This window comes from Pongo pygmaeus, chromosome 20, assembly GCF_028885625.2.
Source record: "Pongo pygmaeus isolate AG05252 chromosome 20, NHGRI_mPonPyg2-v2.0_pri, whole genome shotgun sequence".
NCBI lineage: Eukaryota > Metazoa > Chordata > Mammalia > Primates > Hominidae > Pongo > Pongo pygmaeus.
Genome location: NC_072393.2, coordinates 9,446,373 through 9,463,216, shown reverse-complemented (window position 1 = coordinate 9,463,216; position 16,844 = coordinate 9,446,373). Strand labels below are relative to the sequence as shown.

The 16,844-nt window shown below is 42.3% G+C and overlaps 1 protein-coding gene across 1 annotated transcript in view; it reads left to right on the top strand.

Moving 5' to 3' along the window:
• The window catches only part of LOC129019297 (olfactory receptor 7D4), a 54,184-nt gene extending 38,030 nt beyond the window's left edge, over positions 1–16,154 (top strand). The window contains exon 4 of the mRNA XM_054461579.2: positions 15,098–16,154. Within this exon, the coding sequence (XP_054317554.2) occupies positions 15,114–16,052 (939 nt within the window). The 5' untranslated portion in view covers positions 15,098–15,113 and the 3' untranslated portion in view covers positions 16,053–16,154. The remainder of the gene's footprint in view (positions 1–15,097) is intronic.
• The last annotated feature ends 690 nt before the right edge of the window (positions 16,155–16,844 follow it).

The window sequence follows — 16,844 nt, the reverse complement described above, 5'->3', positions numbered from 1 at the left end:
AAAGTACCTTTAAAATACAGGAACTTCAAGGCTGGGCACGGTGGCTCACACCTGTAATCCCAGCACTTTGGGAGGCCGAGGCGGGGGGATCACCTGAGGTCGGGAGTTCGAGACCAGCCTGAGCAACGTGGAGAAACCCCGTCTCTACTAAAAACACAAAAACTAGCCAGGCATGGTGGCACATGCCTGTAATCCCAGCTACTCAGGAGGCCGAGGCAGGAGAATCGCTTGAACCTGAGAGGCGGAGGTTGCCGAGATCGCGCCATTGCACTCCAGCTTGGGTAACAAGAGCAAAACTCTGTCTCAAAAAAATATATATATAGGAACTTCAACTTCATAGACTAAATAAATATGGGACTGTCCAGGCTCATTACTCTAAAGGTACAACCCAGTACCCACTCTCTCTTCTCTTACCCTTCTCACCCCAGCAGCCCTTGTTGGGTCACACTGACTCTGATTGTCACTGATGCTTTCTCTTCTCCATGGTGTGTCCCTGTTAAACCCAATTTTGTTTTTTCCAAGGCTGGGATCAGAGAATTACACTTGAGGGGCGGAAGGGCCCAGTTCGAAGTTTCCATTGCCTCAAGGGTTGAACTCTCAGAGAGCCTCATTAAATAAATTGTTCTATTGTTTTTCCACCCTCCAAATAATTCAGCTCCCTTAGGATACAAAGAAGATAGCAGAATGGAAAATGTTCAGGCAATTTTGCAGCGGTAGTGGGAGATGAATTTATTTTCTCCAAGGAGAAACTCTTCTTTCTTTAGTTGGATTTAAAAGTCACAAGGTATTCTCTAAGGAAAGTTTAATTTCTTTTTTCTTTTCTTTCTTTTTTTTTTTTTTTTTTGAGAATCTTGCTCTGTCGCCCAGGCTGGAGTGCAGTGGTGTGATCTTGGCTCACTGCAACCTCTGCCTCCCAGGTTCAAGCGATTCTCCTGCCTCAGTCTCCTGAGTAGCTGGGATTACAGGCACCTGCCACCACGCCCTGCTAATTTTTGTAGTTTTTTTTAGTAGAGATGGGGTTTCACCATATTGGCCAGGCTGGCCTCGAACTCCTGACCTCTGGTGATCCACCCATCTCAGCCTCGCAAAGTGCTAGAATTACAGGCATGAGCCACCATCCCTGGCAGGAAAGTTTAATTTCTATAAGGAACCAAAACTCAGCAATCTTCTCTCTGGGATGTGCCTCCCTTGAAGAAACTTTGGAGATTTTATGGATCCCTTGGTGTCCACAAGATTATAGAGGCAAAGGGGTCTTTTTTTAAAATTTATTTTCCTCATGTTTTAAACACTTTATTGAAATATGATTAAAATGTAAAAGCTGTAGACATTTAATGTATACACATGATGAGTTTTGAAACAGGCATACATCCTTGAAACCATCATCACCATTATGGCTAGGGACATATCCATCACCTCTTAAAGTTTCAACTGCCTTTAATATTTTAATGTGTGATAACCACACATAACATAAGATCTGCCTTTAAGCACATTTTTCTATACAATACATTATTGCTATTTACAAGCACTGTATTGTATAGGACATATCCACAACTTACTAATCTTACATCACTAGAACCCTTTGTGGTTTAAGCAGCATCTCCCCATTTTCTCCCCTTTTCAGTCCCTGGCATTCATCATCTACTCCAAAGTGGTCCTTCCTGAAGGAAAGCAAATTGGTGAGCAGGTTTTGTCCTGGTGAAAGAACCAACAAAATGAGGACTGAACAATAGTTTTTGACATTTTCTGGTGACATGGAAGCCTTTGTTGATTTTAGGAAGGGCTTCATTTATTACCTCTAAATAGAAGGGTAGGACAGTAAAAGCCCATATGGAGTAGGTGAAGAGTGTGTCTAGAGGAAATATAGGTGGCAAATGTACACCAACTATGAAGTTTTTTAGGGAAGGGGAGAGAAGAGAGAAAGTGTAGCCTGAAGGGGTCATGGATTATGGGAGAGTATTTTGAAAAATGTTTTTAATTGGACAATAGGGGAATATGTTTAATTTCAAAGAGAATGAAAATAATTAATGCAGGTATTTGAATACACAGATACTGACTACAAAATTGGCAGGATGTAATATACACCATAAGACAAAGAAAAATCGTAATGTACTACATCCCCAATATATAAAATCCATGGGTCCAAAACTCAAGGGTGGACAGTGAGAATGGCTATTATTAAAAAGTCAAAAAATAACAGATGCTGGTGAGGTTGTAGAGAAAAAGGAATGTTTATACACTGTCGGTGGAGGTATAAATTAGTTCATTCATTATGGAAGACAGTGTGACGATTCCTCACAGACCTAAAGACAGAAATACCATTCTACTCAGCAATCCCATTACTGGGTATATACCCAGAGGAATATATATCATTAGTATATAAAGACACAGATGTATATGTTCACTGCAGCAATATTTACAATAGCAAAGGTATAGAACCAACCTAAATGTCCATCAGTGATAGACTGGATAAAGAAAATGTGGTACATATACACCATGGAATACTATGCAGCCATAAAAAAAGAATGATATCAGGCAGGCGTGGCGGCTCACGTCTGTAATCCCAGCACTTTGGGAGCCCAAGGCGGGTGGATCACGAGGTCAAGAAATCGAGACCAGCCTGGCCAACGTGGCGAAACCCCGTCTCTACTAAAAATACAAAAATTAGCTGGGCTTGGTGGCTCACGCCTGTAGTCCCAGTTTCTCTGGAGGCTGAGGCAGGAGAATAGTTTGAACCCAGGAGGTGGAGGTTGCAGTGAGCCGAGATCGTGCCACTGCACTCCCGCCTGGTGACCAAACAGGACTCCGGAAAACAAACAAACAAAAAAAGGAATGAGATCAATGTCCTTCGTAGGGACATGGATGGAGCTGGAGGCCATTATCCTTAGCAAAGTAATGCAGGAACAGAAAAGCAAATACTGCACGTTCTCACTTATAGGTGAAAGCTAAATGATGAGAACACATGGACACAGAGAGGGGAACTACACACACTGGGGCTCTTCAGAGGATGGAGAGTGGGAGGAGTAAGAGGATCAGGAAAATAACTAATGGGTACTAGGCTTACTAGCCAGGTGATGAAATAATCTGTACAACAAACCCCCATGACACAGTTTACCTATGTGACAAACCTGTACTTGTACCCCTGAACTTAAGATAAAGTTAAAAAAAAATCAAGGGTGGAAAGTAGAAGGGGGTCCCTGCCTGACGTTCTTCTCAGGGAGCCACTTGGGGACTTTGTGCTTCTGTTCTGAAGTCTGACTTCCGCAGATTTAGAGGTCTTGGCTCCTAAAGGCTGTAAAAGTAAGTAGAGGTTCCTCTTCAAAGACTTTCCTCCCCATCTAATTGGGAATAAATAGTAACTTCTCTTAGAAGCAAAATTTATTCAAAGACCTGTGCTAATATTCTTAAATATCTGCTAGCCGTAATAAAGAAATCAATGCACTTTATGTTCTTAGCTCTCACAATTTAGCCTAAATATTTGCCCTGGCATGCTTATACTGGTCCAAGAAAGCATTAGGTCATAGCCTGTTCCTCTTCCTTATTTGAAGGTGCTTTTAACTTTCTCAGCATTCCACAAGTTACTTCCTCCTTCCTTTGTTCTCCTCTGCCTTTGCCTCTTTTAAAAAGTTCTAAGTTGCTAGCCAATTAGGACAAATACAGAATGTGCGGTCCCGTTCCAGCCAGTGGAAACCGGACCCAGCAGTAGGGTGGACAAGTCAGGTTATAAATGACCTTGTCTCCTTTGTTAGGTGTACGCTCATGGCGAAACTGCTGGCGAGTGTACCCTTTCTGCAGAAAGTATAAAAATGGCCTTGCTGAAGAAATTAAATTTATATTCAAGTGCTATTTCTTTACGGCACCAGGGAACAAGCATTTCAGACAAGGCTTAGACCTTCTAGAGAAAGGGCAGAAGTCTCTAAGAACTTCAAGCCATGCTGCTGCCTGGCACTTCAGGGCTCTCATGCCAAGGAGAGAAGCTCCCACCTGGCAGGAGTAATTGACCCAGTTCATCAACGTCATCGTGGACACAGGAAGGAGCATGCACAGGTGCCCTGCTGTGTTCCAGCCATGATGGGAGCAGCCCAGGAGCAAGCTTGGCACAAACGGTAGTGAACATAGATGGCTGTGGGTCAGTTGTGCTCTCCCAGCAAGAGAGATGAGTGTTTCCACCATGAGTAAAGAAGCCTCCTTCAGCTAAGATTGAGGGGGATTGAGGCTGTGGGCTGCCATATGGCTACACTCCTTATGCCGGAAAGAATAGGACCTTCATTCTGAAATGGATAAGTAAGGAATGCAACACAGCATCCATGACCATCCACTCCTTCAGCCATTTGGATGAACTTTACGTGTACAATCAAGGAGTGGCACTCCCCATGGTTTCCTTTGTGTTGTTTTAGGGAAGAGAGGCCAATGGGATGAACTACTTACAAGAGGAGAGTCAGTGGTTCAAACAGCAGCCTCTGCTGCTGCCGGTCAGCTCAAGGTCCCACTGATATAGGTAGTGTCCCCACCCCCCTTGTCACCATTCTAAATTCCCCTCTTCTTGTTTTTTGTTGTTGTTTTATTTATTTTCCTTCCTTCCTTCCTTCCGAGTTTCGCTCTTGTTGCGCAGGCTGGGGTACAATGGTGTGATCTCGGCTCACTGTAACATTTGCCTCCCAGGTTCAAGCAATTCTCCTGCCTCAGTCTCCCGAGTAGCTGGGATTACAGGCATGTGCCATCACACCTGGCTAATTTTATATTTTTAGTAGAGATGGAGTTTCCCCATGTTGGTTGCTGGTCTCGAACTCCTGACCTCAGGTGATCCACCCACCTCGGTCTCCCAAAGTGCTGGGATTACAGGCATGGGCCACCACGCCCGACCTCCCCTCTCCTTGTGTAGCACTTCTGCTGGTGGCTGATTCAGGTGGAGGGGTGACCTTGACCCTCATCCCTAAGCATTCCGAGTCCTGGTTGTCATTTCTTTTTTAGGTCATGTCTGTTGCATTTGACCGTTGATTATGAAAATTGAGAGAAAGTCTACTGAGAAGTGTTTAGATGGATTACCCACATACCAACATAATCTCCTCTTCTCACATCATACACCCCTATGCTTGGGCCATATTATCTGCCAGATCTATGGTGTTGAAAGTCATTGGTGAACAAAATTCAGAATGCATCTATGGAATCTCTCTTTTTTTTTTTTTGAGACCAAGTCTCACTCCGTTGCCTAGGCTGAAGCATGGTGGCACGATTCCAGCTCACTGCAACCTCCACCTCCCCAGTTCAAGTGATTCTGTTGCCTCAGCCTCCCAAGTAGCTGGGATTACAGGCTTGCACCACCATGCTCAGTTAATTTTTTGTATTTTTTAGTAGAGACGGGGTTTCACCATGTTGGCCAGGCTGGTCTTGAACTCCTGGGCTCAAGTGATCCACCTGCCTCCGCCTCCCAAAGTGCTGGGATTACAGGTGTGAGCCACCATGCCTGGCCATATGGAATCTCTTAGTGGGAAAATCACAATCAGGTTTTGAAGATTCTAGAATGAGGCTATGCCATCCACTGGAAATATTTATATGTCTTTGAGAAATAGTTCCTGGCTTGTTACCAAGTCCTGTAGATATGGGATGCTTGACGACAGGGTACCAATGACCACATATATGAAATTTCCCACTATAATAAGCCTGATTCTGTGGGCCCTACTAAGTCGTAACATTAGACAGGCCCAGCCCCAATCCGTGGTGGAAATGGCACATCTGAGATTGAACCCAAACAGGACCAGAGGCATGAGAAAGCTGCACGTGTAGAAAGCCGAGACCCCGGCTGGGTGCAGTGACTCACACCTGTAATCCCAGCACTTTGGGAGGCCGAGGCAGGTGGATCGCGAGGTCAGGAGATCGAGACCATCCTGGCTAACATGGTGAAACCCCGTCTCTATTAAAAATACAAAAAATTAGCTGGGTGTGGTGGCACACACCTGTTATCCCAGCTAATCGGGAGGCGGAGGCACGATAATTGCTTGAACCCAGGAGGCGGAGGTTGCAGTGAGCGGAGATTGTGCCACTGCACTCCAGTCTATGCCACAGAGTGAGACTCAATCTCAAAAAAAAAAAAAAAAAAAAGCCAAGACTCCAGCAGGCAGCTCAGATCCCAATGGCATTCACCATTATCGCACCAACACCACGCCTTTAGCTTGTACCTAGGGTCCATTGGGGAGCAGGAGATGTCCTGTACTATTTAAAAAAAAAAAAAAGAAGAGAAAAATGCGAGTTTGCTTTACAGATAGATTGGCTTGGTATGTGAGTACAATAAAAAATGAGCCATGGCTTCATTATAGTCAAGTTCAGGGACACCCTGCAAAAGGAGTGTGTACAAAAAAATCTCTGCAAAGGGTGAAACTGCAAGCGGCACATCTGGTCATCCATGTTGTCTGGAAGAAAAAGTCATTTGAGGTGGTGGGACCACGTGGTCATGGGCTTTGGAAGGAAATGATGAAACAGTGTAGACAGGTATGTAGATGGACATAGAGGACTGGATATGATATATGAAAATATTTGTGTTGTATGTCACATAGGAGGCAGATAGGCATTCATTTTGCCACGTAACATTTTCCAGCCTTTATCATTGGCCACCTGATGGTATGATGGCCTGATGGTAAGTGGCCACAATGGCCGAGCCTCCCATTTGCAAAGATCCATCGAGCTGGTGCTGCTTCGGAATGTCCAAATGGTCAGCAAGAGACAATAGCAGAACACCCAGAGGGCCTTCTTTCTTGAGGAGACCAGCCAGCCAGGGGAGCAGGTTGACCACATGGGGCTCCTTCTATCTTGAAAAGACCAGCAGTTTATCCTCACAAGGATGATGCAAATTATGCAAATTAAACAACAAGAAACATCAAACTCACAGAATGGAGAACAAAAGCCATATGACCATTTCTATAGATGCAGAAAAAAGCATTTGACAAAAATTAACATCCTTTAATGATAAAGACTCTTGATGAATTAGATATAGAAGGAATATACCTCAACATAGTAAAAACCACACACGAGAAACCCACAGCTAACATCACACTCAATGGGGAACAATTGAAAACTTTTTATCTAGGATCCAGAACAAGACAAGAATGCCTGTTCTCACCACTTCTACTCAATATAGTACTGGAAGTTCTAGCTAAATCAATTAGGTAAAAGAAAAAAATAAAAGACATCCAAACTGGAAAGTAAGAAGTTAAGTTATCCCTGTTTGCAGATGACATGACCTTATATATAGAAAACTCTGAAGACAGCCAAAAACTGTTAGAACTAACAAAAAAGACTCAGTAAAGTTGGAGGATACATAATCAACACATAAAAATCAATAGTGTTCTGTATACTAACAGCAAACTACTCAAAAAAGAAATCAACAAAATAATCCTATTTATAATTGGTACCCCAAAATATAGAATGCTTAGGAATAAATTTAACTGAGGAGGTGAAAAATTTTTACACCCAGAACTATAAAACATTGTTCAAAGAAATTAAAGAAGATACAAATAAATGGAAAGATATTCCATGTTCATGAACTGGAAGAATTGCTACTATTAAAATGTCCATACTATCCAAAGCAATCTACAGATTCAATGCAAACCCTGTCAATATTGTAAAAACATTTTTCACAGAAATAGAAGAAAAATTCTACAATTTGTGTGGAATCACTAAAGACACCAAATAGCTAAAGCAATGTGAGCCAAAATAACAAAGCTGGAGGCATCACATTACCTGATTTAAAACTATTTGACAAAGCTGTAATATCCAAAACAGCATGGTGCTGGCATAAAAATAGATACATAGACCAACTGAACAAAATATGAACCACAGAAATAAATCCATGTATTTATAGCCAACTGATTTTCAACAAAGGTGCCAAAGACTCACAAGGGGGAAAGGACAGTCTCTTTAATAAATGGTGTTGGGAAAACTGGATATCCACGCAGAGAAGAATGAAATTAGTTACTTACTTCACACTATATACAAAAATCCATTCAAAATGGATTAAAGTCTTAAATGTAAAACCTAAAATAGAAAAGCTAGAAAATAACAAAAGAGGAAAACCTCATGACGTTGGTCTGAGCAGTGATTTTTTGGATATGACCTCTGAATCACAGACAACAAAAGCAATAGACAAATGGAATTACATTAAACTAAAAATCTCCACACAGCAAAGGAAACAAGAGAGTGAAGAGACAAACTGCAGAATGCAAGAAAATATTTGCAAACTAGACATCTGATATGGGGCTAATATCCAAAATAAGTAAGAAGCTCAAACAACTCAACAGGAAGAAAACGACCCAATTTTAAAATGGGCAAAAGACAGCCTGGCGCGGTGGCTCACGCCTGTAACCCCAGCACTTAAGAGAGGCGGAGGCGAGCAGATTACGGGGTCAGGGGATCGAGACTATCCTGGCTAACACGGTGAAACCCCGTCTCTACTAAAAATACAAAAAATTAGCCGGGCGTGGTGGCGGGGGCCTGTAGTCCCAGCTACTCGGGAGGCTGAGGCAGGAGAATGGCGTGAACCCGGGAGACGGAGCTTGCAGTGAACCGAGATCGCGCCACTGCACTCCAGCCTGGGCGACAGAGCGAGACTCTGTCTCAAAAAAAAAAAAAAAAAGGGCAAAAAACCTGAAAGACATTTGTCAAAAGAAGACACACAGAGGGACAACATACTTTTTTTTTTTGAGATGAGTCTCGGTCTGTCACCCAGACTGGAGAGCAGTGGCGCGATCTCGGTTCACTGCAAGCTCCGCCTCCCGGATTCACGCCATTCTCCTGCCTCAGCCTCCCGAATAGCTGGGACTACAGGCGCCCGCCACCACGCCCGGCTAATTTTTGGTATTTTTAGTAGAGACGGGGTTTCACCGTTAGCCAGGATGGTCTCGATCGCCTGACTCTGTGATCCGCCCGTCTAGGCCTCCCGAAGTGCTGAGATTACAGACGTGAGCCACTGCGCCCGACCCAACATACATTTTTAAAAGGCTTAACATCACTAATCATCGGGGAAATGCAAATCAAAACCACAATGAGATATCACCTCACTTCATCTCAAATGGCTATTACTAAAAAGACGATAGTAAGTGCTGGCCAGGATATGAAGAAATGGAAACCCTTCTACACTGTTGGTGGGAATGTAAATTAGTACAGCCATTATGGAAAAGAGTATGGAGGTTCCTCAAAAACTTAAAAATAGAACTACCATATGATCCAGCAGTCCACTACTGGGTATATATAAATAAGAAACGAAGTCAGTGTGTGGAAGGGATATCTGCACTCCCATGTTTACTGGAGCATTATTCCCAGCAGCCAAGACACAGAATCAACCTAGTTGCCTGTAAATAAATGAATGGATAAAGAAAATGTGGTATATATACACAATGGAATACGATTCATCCATAAAACACAAGGAAATCCTGTCATTTGCAACATGGATGAACTCAGAGAACATTGTGTTAAGTGAAATAAGCAAGGCACAGAAAGACAAATATCACATGATCTCACTCATATGTGGAATCTAATGAAAGTGATCTCAAAGAAATAGAATATAGATTCCAAAGAAGTAGAATATTGGTTACCAGACCCAGAGTGGTTTGGGGATGAGGAGTAGTGTTGGTGTTGTGGAGATGTTAGTAAAAAAATACAAAATTACAGTTATGTAAGAGAAGTAAGTTCAAGAGATCTATTGTACAGCAGGATGACTTTAGTTAATGATGATATATGGTATTCTTTGAAAATGCTAAGAGAGTGGATATTAAGTGTTCTCACCAGGATAACAACTCTGTGAGATAATGCATATGTTAATTAGATACATTGAATGTCCACAATGTATATATATTTCCAAATATCAAGTTGCACATGATACATACGTATAATTCTACAATTTAAAAATATATATAAATAATTTGAGAAAAAATATTTAAAAAGAAAAGACATTTTTGTTCCCATAAATTTTCAACACCGAGGGATCCATAAAATCTCCAAAGACTCTTAAAAGGAGTCACATCACATGGAGATGATTCCTGAGTTTAGTTCCTTGCAGAAGTTAACCTTTCCTTAGGGGAAAACTTGTGACTTTCAAATTAAACCAAAGAAAGACTTTCTTCTTGGGGGAAATAAATCCATCATGCCCTACCACTGCCTATTTCAACACAAAATTAACTGAAAATTTTCCATTCTGTCATCTTCTTACTACTCAAAGGGAGCTGAACTCTTTGGAGAGTGGAAAGAAAATAGAACAATTTATTTAATAAGATGCTCTGAGAATTCAACTCTTGAGACACTGGAAACTTTAAACATGCCCCTGTTTAAACATCCTCACCTGTAATTCTCTGCTCCCAGCCTTTGGAAAAACCCAGTATGGCTTCCTAGGAACAGATAGTGTAGAAGAGAAAACTTCAGTGATAACCATCAGAGTTAGTGTGACCCAGTGAGGGCTGGTGGGGTAAGAAGGAAAAGAGGAGAGAGAATGAGTACTAGCCTTCACAGTAATGAGCCTGGAAACTCCCATGCTTATTGAGTCTATGAAGGTGAAGTCCCTGTACTTTGATGGTACTTTAGTTTTCGCAGAAACCAGTGTCTCCCACCTTCTGTTCTCACCCCTTGGAATCCAGGGCCCGTCTTTAATAAGTTATTTTCCAAACAGTCTCTAACTCTCCTGCACTCTTTCCTATAAACTTTAGTCTCCTGTTGAATTTCGTACATCCAGTTACTTATTCATTAACTACTCACGGAAGATCTACTATGCTCAAGGTATTGTCTATGTGTTCCTAATGTGATTGGATTTTTCTATTATATTCTATATTTTTCCTGGCAGATTATTGGTTACCAGACCCAGAGTGGTCTGGGGATTGGGGGTAGGGTTGATGTGATGGAGATGGTGACTTATTTACAGCACTTACTAGCTGTTATGTTGTTGCTATTTCAACTTAGTATCCATGATATCATATACAAATAATACAATTATTTCTGACGTTCAACATGCAGTCCAATTTTTTTTCTCATATTAAAAATCCCTTGGCTGAACGTAGTGGCGCACGTCTATAATCCCAGCACTTTGGGAGGCCGAGGCGGGGGGATCACTTGAGGCCAGGACTTTGAGACTAGCCTGGCTAACATGGCAAAACCCTGTCTCTACTAAACAATAACAACAAAAAAAAAAAGCCTCACACCTTAGCTTACACCTGCAATCCCAGTTACTGGGGAGACTGAGATGGGATAATTGCTTGAACCCAGGAGGCGGAGGTTGCAGTGAGCTGAGACTGCATCCCGCACTCCAGCCCAGGGGACAAAGTGAGACCATGTCCTAAAAAAAAAAAAAATCCCTTTGCATGTTCACCAAAATATCAAAAGATTGAAATTGTAGTAGATGACCTTTGGTGTGTCCAGGAATTTAAACCCATTACTGTTTTAACATAGCATATCTTGTTGCCTGTGATATTAAAACAACCATTGTTTATCGGGTTAAGCAATTGTCCTTGGTTTCTTCCTTTATTGAGAGGATCTGCCCTGGTTGATAACCTTTTTCAAATGCATTTTTTCTATTGTGATTTTGTTTATGATTTCTCTTTACTGACCTGTTTTTGTGATGAATGATGCAGACATTCTCACATTAAACCTGCTTACATTGTTAGAGCTGGTATTACTACTTCATTTATCATTATTTTAAAAGAGATATGAATGTATGTTATTTACTGTACTATTAAATTTATGTCTGTATTCAAACATGTCTTAAACTTGAAGATTTCTATTTTGTGTTATAGTTGATGCTTTGGCCTCAGTCTTTATAGAACATTTCAATTTGTACTTGCTCAGAATCAGTAATGTGTTGGGCACCATGTAAATCCTTGTTAAACAAATGATGAGACAAAACAATCGCAACCACTGTCTAAAACTAAATATAAGTTGACAATGTGAAAGGGACAAGGAGGAAGAATATAGGATGTTCTATTTCTAGTCATCAAATACGTATCCCACTTTCATTCCCTGCTCCCTCTCTCACTGGCCTCTCAAATCCCTTCCTTTACAAGCTCAATGACCCACAGGATAATCTCAAATTATCTTCTGTCAGCCTAGAAGATTTAACCTTTCCTTTCCTTACTTCTCCTAATTAACAATGATCCGGCCAAGTCCAGTAGCTCATGTTTGTAATCCCAGCATTTTGGGAGGCCGAGGTGGGCAGATCACTTGAGGTCAGTAGTTCGAGACCAGCCTGGCCAACAAGGTGAAACCCTGTCTCTACTAAAAATACAAAAATTAGCTGAGCGTGGTGGCACACACCTGTAATCCCAGCTACTCAGGAGGCTGACACAGAAGAATCGCTTGAACCTGGGAGGCAGAGGTTGCAGTGAACAGAGATAGCACCACTATACTCCAGCCTGGGCAACAGATCGAGACTCCGTCTCAAAACAAACAAACAAACCAACAAACAAACCAATGATCCATTCTTCCTCTCTCAGCCCAAATTTTCCTATCTCAGAGAAGCCTCTTCTATCCACTTTCCAGGACTAAAGTTGGTCTTCAGTGATTATTTTTCCATCTTTAATTAATCAACATTCTCTAGGCATAAATAGTAACCTTTTTTCCATCATGAAAAATGCAAACTTTTTTTTCAAACCTCAATGTTGCCCTTTAGTTTTTTAGGATGATTTGATTTATAGAAATTTTTAAATTTTTATATCAAACTTATCAGTCACATTTCTTGGCAATTCATTGCCCTGATATTAATCCAACATTCCCACTCAACTGCATGTGTACACAAGCACACATTCTCGCGGGCCTTGTCTTTGATTCTAATGGCTGTGTCCCTTTCTTTTCTCGTCTTGTGTATGTAGTCCACAGGCTTTTGTTTCTTCTTGAAGGAATTCACTGGGCAGACATTCTTTGAAGCAGGGAAGCATAGGGATCTTCATGAGTTGAGAGTCCTGTGTGGTGGTCACAAGACGTAACAGACTTGTATTCATAGTGATCAGAATTCCATCCTTGATGGCTGCCCCATGTAAGGGGGATACTGATAAATGATAGCCATGAAAGACAGATTTATTGTAATGTTAAAAACAAAAGTTCAGGCCGGGCACAGTGGCTCACGCCTGTAATCTCAGCACATTGGGACGCCAAGGTGGGTGGATCACTTGAGCCCACGAGTTCGAAACCAACCTGGCCAACATGGTGAAACCCCATCTCTACTAAAAATAGAAAAATTAGTTGGGCATGGTGGTGCATGCCTGTGGTCCCAGCTACTTGGGAGGCTGAGGCACAAGAATCACTTGAACCCAGGAGGCAGAGGTTGCAGTGAGCCAACATTGCACCACTGCACTCCAGCCTGGTCAACAGAGTGAGACTCTGTTTCAAAAAAAAAGCAAAAGAACAAAAGTTCATATGTATGAAATATCCATTGTATGACACAGAAGTCATAGTAGACAAATGACATGGATAAGCTCATTTAATTTCACTCTTCAGTATTCCCACATAGGGAATATTTACTACTCCTACTATGGAGGTGAGGTAGCTGCAGCTAAGACAGTTCAAATAACTTTCTCAATGGTATACAGTAGTAAGTTGGTGGATTCATACAGTTTGGCTGTGTCCCTACACAGTGAACCAGAGCCAGGTCACAGAAGAAATGTGGAATTTCAGTGCCTATAGAGAAGGTCAACCTCTTCATCAGAAGAATGTGAATCAGGAAGACCCAGAAAATGATAAATCAAGATGCCAGAACCAGGAGGCCACAGAGGCAGGAGTTTATGATGACTTTGGGGTACAGGGGGTGGCAGATCTCATCTTGAATGCCCTTGTGTAATGGGAGGGACCCAGTGGGAGGAAAATGAATCATGGAGACAGGTCTTTCCCATGCTGTTCCTGTGATAGTGAGTAAGTCTCATGAGATCTTATGGTTCTATAAGGGGCAGTTTCCTTGCGCAAGCTCTCTCTCTTTACCTGCCACCATCCATGTAAGATATGACTTGCTCCTCCTTGCCTTCCACCATGATTATGAGGCTTCCCCAGCCACGTGGAACTGTAAGTCCATTAAACATCTTTCTGTTGTAAATTGCCCAGTCTCAGGTATGTCTTTATCAGCAGAGTGAAAACAGACTAATGCATGGATCAAAATTTTATTCTAAAAAGTCTGATTTCAGAAAATATTTTCCAAATCACAGCTCTATGCTGTACCTTGGAAGAGTTATATATCTAAGTAATTATCATAAAAGGAAAAGATTAATAAGATTAATAGTAGTAGTAGCAGTAATGATAGCTATCATTTGTTGATATTCCTACTGTGCATATGGCATTTTTAAACCTCAATAAGAAAGTAATATCAATAATTTAATTTTAAGGAAGGAAGAAAGCACTGAGAATTAACTGTCACATCACTTCCAAGCACTGGGTCACAGAATAAAGGCTGTTTGGGTTGAAAATCCACAACTTAATAACTATTGTACATCTATTAGAATGAAGGATGCATGGGGATTATCAAGGAAAAGACATGACATACCTTTAATTATTTTGGAAGATTCACCCCAAAGAAGAAATTGGTTGAAGTTCATAGATATAAATGGGGAAATTAAAACTGGTGAGTAAATGAAAAAAAGAGATTTTTTTTTTTTTTGAGATGGAGTCTCACTTTGTCACCAGGCTGGAGTGCAGTGCCACGATCTTGGCTCACTGCAATCTCCGCCTCCCGGGTTCAAGTGATTCTCCTGCCTCAGCCTCCTTAGTAGCTGGGATTACAGGCGCACGCCACAATGCCCAGCTGATTTTTGTATTTTTAGTAGAGACAGGGTTTCACCATATTGGCCAGGATGGTCTCGATCTCTTGACCTGGTGATCTGCCCACCCTTATCCTCCCAAAGTGTTGGGATTACAGGCGTGAGCCACCGTGCCCGGCCAAAGAGAGAGGTTTCTAAAAATTAAAGAATGGCTGGATAACTCTACAGAAATAGAATAAAAATAGATACCACTTCCTGAGAGATTCATTGTCTTCGGAAGGACTCCAGGAAGGGTGACAAATGTCCATCAAAAGGTGATATTGTAAAGTGATGATAAGCTGAGCTGCCACTTGCTGTTCATTAAACGTTGCTTTTTCCTCCTTCCCCAGCAGACACAACAGCTACATGGAAGCAGACAACCTTACAGAATTATCAAAATTTCTCCTCCTGGGACTCTCAGATGATCCTGAACTGCAGCCTGTCCTCTTTGGGCTGTTCCTGTCCATGTACCTGGTCACGGTGCTGGGGAACCTGCTCATCATTCTGGCCGTCAGCTCTGACTCCCACCTCCACACCGCCATGTACTTCTTCCTCTCCAACCTGTCCTTTGTCGACATCTGTTTCATCTCCACCACAGTCCCCAAGATGCTAGTGAACATCCAGGCACGGAGCAAAGACATCTCCTACATGGGGTGCCTCACTCAGGTGTATTTTTTAATGATGTTTGCTGGACTGGATACTTTCCTACTGGCTGTGATGGCTTATGACCGGTTTGTGGCCATCTGCCACCCCCTTCAGTACGCGGTCATCATGAACCCCTGCCTCTGTGGCCTCCTGGTTCTGGCATCTTGGTTCGTCATTTTCTGGTTCTCCCTGGTTCATATTCTACTGATGAAGAGGTTGACCTTCTCCACAGGCACTGAGATTCCGCATTTCTTCTGTGTACCGGCTCGGGTCCTCAAGGTGGCCCGCTCTAACACCCTCCTCAATAACATTGTCTTATATGTGGCCACGGCACTGCTGGGTGTGTTTCCTGTAGCTGGGATCCTCTTCTCCTACTCTCGGATCGTCTCCTCCTTAATGAGAATGTCCTCCCCCGAGGGCAAGTACAAAGCCTTTTCCACCTGTGGATCTCACCTCTGTGTGGTCTCCTTGTTCAATGGAACAGGACTAGGGGTCTATCTCAGTTCTGCTGTGACCCGTTCTTCCCAGAGCAGCTCCACGGCCTCAGTGATGTATGCCATGGTCACCCCCATGCTGAACCCCTTCATCTACAGCCTGAGGAACAAGGACGTGAAGGGGGCCCTGGAAAGACTCCTCAGCAGGGCAGACTCTTGTCCATGACAAATCAGGGCCTCAGAACTAAGAGGACACACTGCGTACCCCTAAGGCAAATGTTGTGGGTTTAAATATCCGGCTCTTTTTCTCTTTTAAAAGATGTGCTTGATGTGGGTTTTTTTGGTTGTTATTGCTTTGTTTGTTGTTGTTGTTGTTGTTATTGTTTTTGAGACAGAGTCTCGCTCTGTCGCCCAGGCTAGAGTGCAGTGGTGCAATCTTGGCTCACTGCAACCTCCACCTCCCAGGTTGAAGTGATTCTCCTGCCTCAGCCTCTCGAGTAGCTGAGATTACAGGTGTGTGCCACCACACCGAGCTAATTTTTGTATTTTTAGTAGAGACGGGGTTTCACCATATTGTTCAGGTTATTCTTGAACTCCTGACCTTATGATCTGCCCGCCTCAGCCTCCCAAAGTGCTAGAATTATAGGCGTGAGCCACCATGCCTGGCCGATGTGTTTCTTTCTTTTTTTTTTTTTTTTAAATCAAAAACAACTATGATTTTGCTTTTGTTTTTGTGTTAGTTTCGCCTAAAAACTCCCTCTGTAAGCACTTTTTGACTTTTCTTCCCTAGATGCTTCCCATAAAGTTCTATCTTTGATCAGTTTTCTTACCACCCTTTGTGAGACTTCTAATTTGATGTGTATAGCATTCCCAATATCAAGTGCTGACCTGGTTTCCTCAAAAATTATCCTTTTGAATGTTGACGTTTCTCATCTTAGCATAGTTTTTTCTTGTCCTCTGGATAGGAAATAAAATGAAAATCATAGAGTAGTCGTATAAAATGTTTACAATATCAGGA